Source organism: Hyperoodon ampullatus (genome assembly GCF_949752795.1).
Source record: "Hyperoodon ampullatus genome assembly, chromosome: X".
Classification (NCBI taxonomy): Eukaryota; Metazoa; Chordata; class Mammalia; order Artiodactyla; family Ziphiidae; genus Hyperoodon; species Hyperoodon ampullatus.
Window position 1 is genome coordinate 60,258,736 of NC_136913.1, and position 10,306 is coordinate 60,269,041.

General features: G+C 47.8%; 1 protein-coding gene across 1 annotated transcript; it reads right to left on the reverse strand.

Moving 5' to 3' along the window:
* Positions 1-3,575: 3,575 nt before the first annotated feature.
* On the reverse strand, positions 3,576-7,410 carry SLC7A3 (solute carrier family 7 member 3; the record flags this gene model as incomplete). The annotated part of the gene is made up of 11 exons (XM_079727766.1): positions 3,576-3,706; positions 3,844-3,952; positions 4,285-4,451; positions 4,616-4,785; positions 5,027-5,129; positions 5,224-5,363; positions 5,557-5,779; positions 5,905-6,017; positions 6,215-6,392; positions 6,554-6,712; positions 7,041-7,410. 11 exons carry the CDS (start codon positions 7,408-7,410, stop codon positions 3,576-3,578), a joined length of 1,863 nt encoding a protein of 620 aa, XP_079583892.1.
* Positions 7,411-10,306: the final 2,896 nt, after the last annotated feature.

Here is a 10,306-nt window from a genome sequence, read left to right on the forward strand (position 1 = left end):
CTTCCTTCACAAAAGATTTATTTAAACGGTAGTGCAGGGATTTATCACTCTCTCCACTGACAATCTCCTTTAAGCATGTAAATGCAAGAATTGCCCATCTTGAAACAAAACAAAACAAAAAACCCAAACCTCTCCTTCAGCTCCCTCCAGCGGTGCCCTGAAATGCTCGCCTATAGCCCAGGTCCTCTTCCTCACCCTCCATTCACAATCCACTGCAGTACCCCCTACCATCTGACAGAAACTGCTCTTGAAATGATCAATTACCTACTGACAAAACCAATGAACCCTTTCTGTCCTCATCTTATTTAACTCGGCTCTCTAGGCAGCCTTTGGCATTGCTGACTGCTCCTGAGAGGTCCCTTCCTCCCTAGACTTCCATATCACTCTCCTGTCTCCACCTCCTCCTACACTGAGTCCTCCTCCTCCTGTATCACTTCAATGTTAGAGTTCCTCCAATCTTTTACTATCATAATGATTTTTAAAAGGAATTTTAAAACTAATGTTTGGGGACTTCCCTGGTGGTCCAGTGGTTAAGACTCCACGCTTCCACCGCAGGGGACGCACGTTGGATCCCTGGACAGGGAACTAAGATCCCATACGTGCAGCCAAAAAAAAATTTTCTTTTTAATTTTTAAAAGAATAAAATAATGTTTGTACCTGGTGAAAAACTGAAAAAGTACAGAGGAGAAACCAGAGGTTTCTGGTTAATTTTTCCAGAAAAAAAATAGGTATAAATGCATCCTCTTTTGCTCTTTCGCACAAATATTCTGCACCTTGGGGTTTTTGTTCCATTTTGTTTTGTCTCTACTTAAAGTGTGACTTGGAGCTCTTTCCATATCACCTCTTGGCACATATAATTCTATCTTTTTTTTCTTTTTTTGAGTAAATGCCATGTTGTTTTATTTAACCTAGATTTATAATGAGCTTTTATATCCAGGAAAGCAAGATCTCATCTTCTAAATGGCTGTATGTCTTCCACTGAATTAATATAGCTTAACTAGTTCCTGGCCGGTGCACATCAGGTAGCTTCCAAGTTTTACGCTATTATGAATAATGTTACTGTAAATATCCTCATATACGTAAATTTTTAATTCCTATAAATGAAATTGTCAGATCAAAAAGAATGTGTTTTTAATTCTGGTATCATCAAATTACCCTCCGCAAAAGTCACAAGAACGTATATCCCCATCATGCATAAGATTGCCTGTTTACCCTCACTTTTGCCAATGCCTTGTCATCAAAATTTGTTTTGCCAGTCTGGAAGGTAAGAATTGAATTCTCATGGTTGTTTTAATTTGCATTTCTTGTTGAGTGAGGTTCAGTATGTTTTTTTATATTTGTTGGTATCTTATATTCTCTTTCTGAACACTATATCCTGTACTCAGTTTTCTATCAAGTTATTCGTCTTTCTTATTTTTTATGAGTTCTTTGCACATAAAGGAAATGATATCATTTGTGCTTCAAAATTTTTTGATTGTTTATTTTGCCCCAAGGCAATCTTTAGCCCCACACACAGCTTCCATTACATACTCATTTGCCCTCTGAGTTGATGATTCCTAAATCTATAACTCTAGCCTAGACCTCTAGCCTAGCTCCACGTTCCAATGGGTGATTATGTATCTTCACCTATATGAAGCTAAACTCATGTACATGTTTATAAACTCAGCATATCTGGAACTGAATTTATCTTTCCACAGATATGCTCTTCCTCTTACGCTCTCCATCTTGGCTAGTAATTTGATCATTCACCCAGAAAGTTCACCCAGAAATCTAAGTCGTCCACTTCTTTCTTACCTCCGACATCCAAATGACCAAAAATCCTGAAATATTTTGCCCAAATGACTATGATGCTCTCCTAACTAATTACTGCTAGCAATGTCGCACAGTGGTTAAAGAGCACAGGCTGCAGAGTCAGAACTGGGTGCATATCCCAGCCCTGATCACTCCAAGTTATGTGACCTACAGCATACTTCTTACCCCAAACCTATTTCCTCATCTGTAAAAAATAATTCCCATAACATCTACTTCATTGGGTCGTTGCAAGAACTAAAAAGAGATTGTATGCACAGTATCTGGCATAAAATAAATACTGAATAAATGGCAGCTATTATCACACTGCTCTAACTTCCCCCACCCTCTTCCAAGCCATCCTCCTTGCTGCTGCCAGACTAATAAATCCAACCACCCCTTTTGCTTGGAATCATTCAGTGACAATACCCCCTCCCCCGCTCCACACACACACACCATTTTAAGATAACATCTGAATTTCTAGGTAGGGTATACAAAAGGCCATTCATGTGGTCTCTTACCTTTCACCACAACCCCATATATGCTGCCCTCCAGCCACATTAAACTATATGTCATACCCCCAATACAGTACGCCATTTCACACTTCCACAGCTTTGTGCACACTGTTCACTGGCAGATAAGCCCTCCCCTCAGTCCACTTCATAAACACCTACTCAAGGGAATTCGCTGGCGGTCCAGTGGTTAGGACTCTGCGCTTTCACTGCCGAGGGCCCGGGTTTAACCCCTGGTCGGGGAACTAAGATCCCACAAGCCGCAGGGTACACTCAGGTCAAGCACATCCTTCTTTGTGCCTCTGCAGCTCTTGGCACTTACCCCTGCCCTGGGAGAAATAGCATTGTTTCCTGTTTACATGCTTGTCTCCCCCACTAGATCATGAGCTCCTTGAGGGCAGGGACTATGTTTTATTCATGTTTGTATCCCCAGCACCCAGCAAGGACCTAGCATTTTACAGGCCCTCCTCATATGTTTGTTGAGTAAATGGAGGAATTAATAGTTCTTGGTCTGAGCAGCTCTAACCTCTGTTTCCTTACAACAACCAGTAGCTATACATATACACAGTCCTTTACCCATCCTCTCCTATTGTCCACCCCTTCCCAGAAGTACTAAACACCACAGCCAAAATTTCTGTTGTCCAGGCAGTCATAGGAGCCTGGGACTGGTCCAACTAGAAGGGGTGGAACAGAAGACAATGGTCTCAGTGTAGGCCCTGACCAATGCCAGTGTTGAGATCAGAGTCCACCCCCAAATCCCAGAGACGAGTGTTGCTGTCTACTTATTCAGAACCTAACCTTTTGTGTAGCAAGGGGAAAACATATCTCAAGATCGTTCCTTGAAGTGTGACTAGACTTGATGGCTACTTACACCACCCTACTCAAACCCCAAGCCAACAAGAGGCACACACAGGCACAGCAGATACTTTTGTGGTGACGGGAGCAAACAAAGGACACTTATCTGAAGCTCTCCACACTGAAAGTCAGGCTCCATATCATCTCTAGCAAGCAAAGAACAAGACATAGTTTCTATTTCTAGTTTCTTTTAATAATAATTTTTTTAAAGCCAGTAAGCAGCTACAGATACAGTTAAAAAGTAGACGAGTGGAAAAAAAAAGACAAGAAAGAGCAGACACATCCTTCACTCCATAATAAATACAGAGCTCTATCTGTGTTCCCCCACCAACATCCCATGGGAAGCCTAGCTCTCTGTGTGGTCAGGAGTACTCTCCATTATTGTGCGGGGAGAACAGACAGCATTCAGGTGTGATGATGTCAAATCGAATGTGTACAGGCACTGCTGAGATCCAGGTCTACAGTTTTGGCCCTAGACTTGAGTGGGGGTTGGTCACTCTTAACCTCTTCCAGGCTGTGCTGCATCCCATAGCCGAAGTAGATAGCAAACCCTAGTAGGGAAAGGTAGCTGTGAGGTAGGAAAAATAGTGGCCTGTAAAGGCTTAATAGGGCTCCTACTCGAGACCAAGAGGGAAAGGAGGCAGGAAAGGAGACCCGAGAGGCCTACTCTTCCCAAGTGGATACCTACCAATCAGCATCCAGACCCCAAATCGGGCCCAGGTGCCAGCTGTCATCTGCATCATAAGGTAAATATTCACAAAGATGCTCATTAGTGGGAGGAGAGGCAAAGCAGGTACCTGGGAACAAAGCAAAATCTTCTTTGTACAGACCACAGGGTGATATAGAAAGAGATCCCTAACCTACTCAAGCCAGGAAAGGGAGAGTCCGACTCCTACTCATGCTGTGTATTTCAGTGTCCATTCATATAGTGTACCTCATATGGGACTCCAAGAATATGCAGAATTTGTGGAAATGGAACAGGAAGGGTCAGAGAAGACATCTTTGGCCTAGGTATGCTCCTATATCTTTCCCTTCTTGTCCAATGAAAGAATATGTATGAGACTACAAGGTATCTGGAACGTATTCTTCCAAGATGGGTTGGTGGAGGGGAAAAAAAGAGGTCATTTACCTTAAAGTGAAGTGGAGTGGAGCTCTGTGGCTGTCTCCAGATGACTCCAGTGATCCCAGTAATGAGCATCAGGAGCAGCACAAGCACTGCAATCCACACTGGGTCTCCAGAAAGCAGTGGAGTGGACCACTGGGCCAGCACCAGGCAAAGGACACTCAGCAGTAGAGCTTCAAGGGTCAAGTTGAGAAACGTCAAAACCAGTTCTTGAGAGCAACATATTAAGACATTAGGCACCCCATTCCAAGGAAGGTCACCCTCTCTCAGCCACCAAATGCCACACACTCCCCTCCTTCCCATCGTGCTGACCCAAGAGAAAAATGCCAGTGCTCACCAAGCAGTGAGGAACAAACATAGACAACTTGGCCAGAGAGTGGAGTGGGGATAGAGTTGAGTGGACAGAATAGTCCCTGTAGGGTCAGCTTCTCTGCTTCATGGATCTTCTCCTCCTCCTGCAACTCCACTTCACCTTCCTCATTCCTCATCTCCTGGTCAGGCTGATACCTGAGACAAGAGGAAGATGGCAGTATTAAGAACCTTTAACCACTATACCATCTTCTCCCAGGCAGCTTAACCTCCTCATCACCATTAAGGGTAGCCATTCTTTTTGGCAGGGAGGGATATCCATATTCCTCAAGGAAAGTCAGGATGATGAAGGAAGAGGAGGAAGGAGGAGCAGATCCCCATCACTCCTCATCTCAGAATCAAAATCCAAACCACAGTATGCAGAGGAAAGGAGTCTCACCTGAGGATGAGAACACAAATAGCCACCAGGGAGTAAGCAAGCAGGGTCCCAATTGACATGAGGTCCACCAGATCAGTGAGTTCAAAGAGGAATGCCATGAATGCTGAAATTGATGGGCAGAAAACATGAGCGAAGGCAAGAGCAAAGTGAACGGAGTTGCTGAAACAACGAGGGGAAGGGCAAAGACGAGTTTTCACCTGCGACAATGCCAGAGACCACAGTGGCCACGATGGGGGTGTGTGTGCCGGTGTAGATCCGGGCAAGGACACGAAACAGGAGGCCATCCTCTGCCATCGCGTAGATCACCCGAGGCATGGGGAACATAGAGCCCAAGAGGCTGGAGAGAAGTACGCCCAGAGCGGCATTGACTGGGCATCTCTCTCCTCAAGACTGTGAGCTTAACGAGTCTCCACCTTCTGCTCACAGCCGTTTTAGGGACTTCTTAAGGGCCTTTTAAGGGGTATTCTCTGGTGTGGAATGCTATCACCTGAGGCTCTGACAGCAGAGGAGAATAAACATTTGACACTGACCTGGTAGAAAGAGCACAGAGGGATCCGATGGCTACAACATAGCGGGCAGGGGCCCATCCAGTATAGAGAAAGGCCTCAGGCAAGGGGCTCTCGGGTTGAAGCTGGTAGTAAGGCATCATGAGCGTGAGTGCCGAAGAGACACCAAAATAGGCCAAAAAGCAGACGAAGAGTGAAATCACAATGCCTGTGGGGATGGAATGCTGGGGATTCTGGGCCTCTTCCCCTGCAGGAAGGGGCACAAGGTTCTGAATCAGAGAAGCAGGCTCGCTCCTCTACCACTCCAACCCGCACGCCGCCTGAGCACACACAGATGCCCGAGCCCCAGACGGAACGGAATGACTGCGTTACCAGTGGTAGCAATACAGTCGAAACCAACAAATGCATAGAAACAGGTCGCTGCTCCACGGAGAATCCCCTCGAAGCCGAAAGGCACAAACCCTCCAGAGCCCAGAGGGCCCAAGCTAAAGTGAAAGAAGGGATAGAAAAGGTAAGAGCGTGTTCAGCCAACTCTTGTTCCTTTTCTCTCAGGCCCAACTATTTAGCTGGGTCTTCAAGGCCTAGGATCCCATTCCTCCCCACTGCCAATCCAGAATCCCTCAGCGCAGATCCCTCTGTTCCCCGTCATGCTCCCAGCTCTGCATCTCCTGAATCTCCTAACCTATAGGTGTCATTGAGTCCAGCCACGGCCAGTTTGTAGTCCTCTTCTGTGAGCTTCCAGTTGTGCAGATCTCCCTTAATGAAGCCAGAGATGATGACAAAACCGAGAACCAAAAGATTCACCACCGTGAACACTTTGGTAACCAGGGCTGACTCACTAGCCCCCAGAGCCAGCAATCCTGTGGGAAAGAAAGGCCTCAGTCCAAGCTTTGTTTCCTTGCCTCTATGTGCAGACCTTTCCTTCCCAGCTTCTTCTTTCTCACTGCTCTCACCTCCACAAGCTCCCAGGCCTAGTCCCCACTAGCCCCACCCCCGTCACTGTCCCTGTCCCTTGCCTCACCGGTGAGCAACAACACAAGGCCCATAGCAAAAAAGTCTGGATATTCTGCGAGGACATGGGGAACGTGCAGTGAGATGCTCCCCTGAAGGGTCTGAGAGATGTGGTTCCCAATCAGGTTGTCAAAAGCTGAGCTCCAGGCCCGGGCCACACTGGCTGTACCTGGTGGACCAGAGGCAGAAACACGGGGTCAAGTTTCCTCTATCCTCTCCTCCCTCCCCCAGACCAGTCTCACAAGAATACCTGCTATTTTCACCTATTCTTATCTTTTAAGAACCAAAGCCAGTCAATTAAGGACACCAAGACAGAGGTAAGTAGAACAAACAATTTCTCCACAACTTCAACCCTCCCAGCCCCCCAACAAATACACGCATTTATGGATATTTAAGTCCTGCGAATGATGAACACCTCACTTCACCATTCCACCCAGATTTCCTGACTCCATGCCCCTTCATTGGCTGTGCAGTTCCCCCCTGCCCCACCATCTCACCGATGACATAGGAGAGGATGAGGTTCCAGCCAGTGGTGAAGGCCCAGAGTTCACCCACAGTGACATAGCTGTAGAGATACGCAGAACCAGAACGGGGAACCCGAGCACCAAACTCCGCATAGCACAGCCCAGCCAACATAGAAGATAGGGCGGCCACCAAAAAGCAGATCACAATGGATGGTCCTGCTTTATCTTTGGCCACCTCGCCAGCCAGGACATACACGCCTGCACCCAATGTGCTGCCCACACCTAGAGCCACTAAATCCAGAGTGGTCAGGCATCTAGCAAGGCGAGTCTCAGCCATGCCTGGCTCCAGTGTACGTCTGCGTACCAGCTTTTGACCAAATCTGCAAAGCGCCTGCCACAGCATTCTAGCTGGAATTGGAGAGGATGCTAGGAAGGATCTGGTGAAAAACAAGACAAAAGACCTTCAATAGGGCTCATTATCCCTAAGCTCTAAGAGTGAATTACAATACCCACTCCACCAAGTAAAGGAGCTTGGGGGGGATGGGAGGAGGATGTTGAAGGGACAAAGGCAAGTCACTTTTCCTCTAACCTCAGTTTCTTCATATGCAAGTAGGAATAACAATACCTCACAGGTTTGTGGAAGGACTAATTTCAGAAAAGGCATGTGAAAGCTCCCTATAGTTCAGTGGCCTGGCACCTAGTAGGTGCTCAATCAATATTAGTCTCTTCTTTCTTTGGCGGGGAAACTATAGCGTTTATCCTAGACCCCAACCCAGGAGCCAGAGAAGCTCAATTGTGTCCGTTCCCTGGCCTGTGGCTCTTTGGGGATTAAACAGAACTCAACCCAGGAAAGGCCAGCAGCTCTGGGGAGAACCCCCTTCTCACACCCAATATCCACATTCCTTTTCGGCGCTCGCCCCCAGGGCTTCAAATAAGCAAGGTTCCTAGATCTCCCGGAGGGAGGGGGGACCGACCTCGGCTACAGATCAAAAGTGAGCACCGACTCAGTTCCATCCCTCCTCTCCAAGCCCACACTGTGTAACTGGCGCTGGCATCGCCCAGGGGGGTAAGCAAATGTTCCCCCACTTCCTCCCGCCCCGCAAGGCTGACCAGCAAGCATCAACAGTCAGGCGTGGCTTCGACATCTAAAGATTTGGAGACGCCCCCCGAGGGGGGCCCCTGAGCAGCCAGAAATTGCTCACACCCGAGAGGAGGGGTTCCGCCCTATGCCCCACGACTCAGCTCCCAGTTTCTTATGCCCCCATCTAGAAAAGGTCTGGGGCTGAGGTGGAAATGGGAGCCTTGGCTCCCAGGGCTGGGGTCTCGCCAGCAACAGGTCACGGCCGCGTTGATGCAACTGCATGCCATGGTTGCCAGAGAATCCTAGGTATGCCCAGACCCTCGCCCGCCCCCTCCGACACACTTGTCGGCCCCCAACGCTTACCGGGGAGCTGTTGCAAGCCCAGGGCGCGGAGCGTCTCGGATAGGGTTCGGTGAGGCTGAGTTCAGCCGAGTTGGGTTGGGGCTGGCGAGTTCGGTTGCTCAGGCTTCAAAGCGGCTGCTTGGGGTCGTTGCGCGCCAACCGCCTGTTTTATACACCGGGAGGCGGAGCCGGTAACGTCATGGAATCCCACCCCCAATCCTCCTCGCTACACAACACACACACACCTCTCTCTCGCCCGCCCTCTCTCTCGCCCGCCCCCCACCCCCACCCCACCCCACCCCACCCCACCCCACCCCTCTCTCTCTCTCTCGCTCGCTCGCTCTCTCTCTCTCTCTCTCTCTCGCCCGCTCTCTCTCTCTCTCTCTCTCTCTCTCTCTCTCTCTCTCTCTCTCTCTCGCCCGCCCTCTCTCTCTCTCTCTCTCTCTCTCCCTCTCCCTCACTCTCTCTCTCTCTCTCTCTCTCTCTCAGCGTGGCAGGGAGCGAGAAGGGGGGGAGGGCAGCCTTTTCCAATTCTCCTCGCTCAGCGTCAGAGCCGGACGCTCTCAGAGTCTTCCTGGCCTGAAACCCCAGGGGATTTTCTACCTTTGTGCCTTGATAGTCAGAATCGGTGATTGGCAGGAGTGGGGGAGGGGGGTGAGAGGTGGCACCGGGGAGTCTCCAACTCAACTCTCATTCTTACTAAGCTTTCTTTTCTACATGAGGTTACCTCACCCCTGAAATCTTTCCCAAGGACCCTACCAGATTGTGGACAGCCATCTGACGCCAACCCCTCAGCCCTGACCCTCAACTGTGGGTGTTTCCTAATGCAGTCAGCAGGAGAATAGAAGATGATTTCAACCACCACCTGTACACAGATAATTAATCCCATATAGATTTCTAGGCCCCAGTCTCTCCATAGTGTACCTCCAGCTACCTATAGATGTTAAACTAAATATTAACTATGAAATTCTGACAATATTGAAATATTAGAGGAGGGAGCTTATTTAATTCCATTTTACTGATGAGTAAACCGAGGCTCAGAGGCATAACTTGCCTGACATACACCATAATTATTTGTTGACCACCTTACTGGTAAAACCTGGTGTATTGGACTTCAATACCGGCCTCTTTGGGTACCATACCTCATTTAAATGCACAAGAGAAGGAGGCATGGCAGCAAGCAAAGCCAAACCAGGAGAAGCACCAGCATGGAGACAAGCCCTTTTAGGCTAGCAGTTTCTGGGAAACAGAAGAGGAGCAGGAGAATCAAAGAAAGATCACACCGGGTGTCAGACCCTAAAACCCCATCCAGCCTAATCAGTTCTTAGAACGGAGCACCAAGGGTTGTGAAGGTGTGGTTCTCTTCCACCAAGACATCTTGGGGATTAAGGATGGGCCTAAATATCCTTGTTTCCTTTAAATAATCCATTATGAATACGTCACCAATGAATCTATCTAAAATATAAATCCTTTTTGAAGTAACTGGTAGTTTCAGCTAGCTACAGCTCCATTTTGGCTTTCCTTAAGTATTCATTGAGTACTGACTATGTAGAGCAGCTAGCATAGCAATGAAGAGACTACAAAGGATACAGAAAATAAAATCCTGGCCCTCATAGTCTTAAAAATCTAGTTAGTGATAGAAAACACACACAATACAATTGAAACTGTATTACCTAGTGGTTAGGAGTGCAGTCTTTGGAGTTAGACTTAGGTTAAATTTCCAACTCAGACACTGTGTGGCCTTGAGCAAATCACCTAACATCTCTGAGCCTCAGTTTTTGGATATAATATACACGTTTCACAGGGTTGTTGAGATGCTTAGATGAGATTATGAAGTCAACTCTTCCTGCCTGGCACATGGGAAGTATTCAATAAA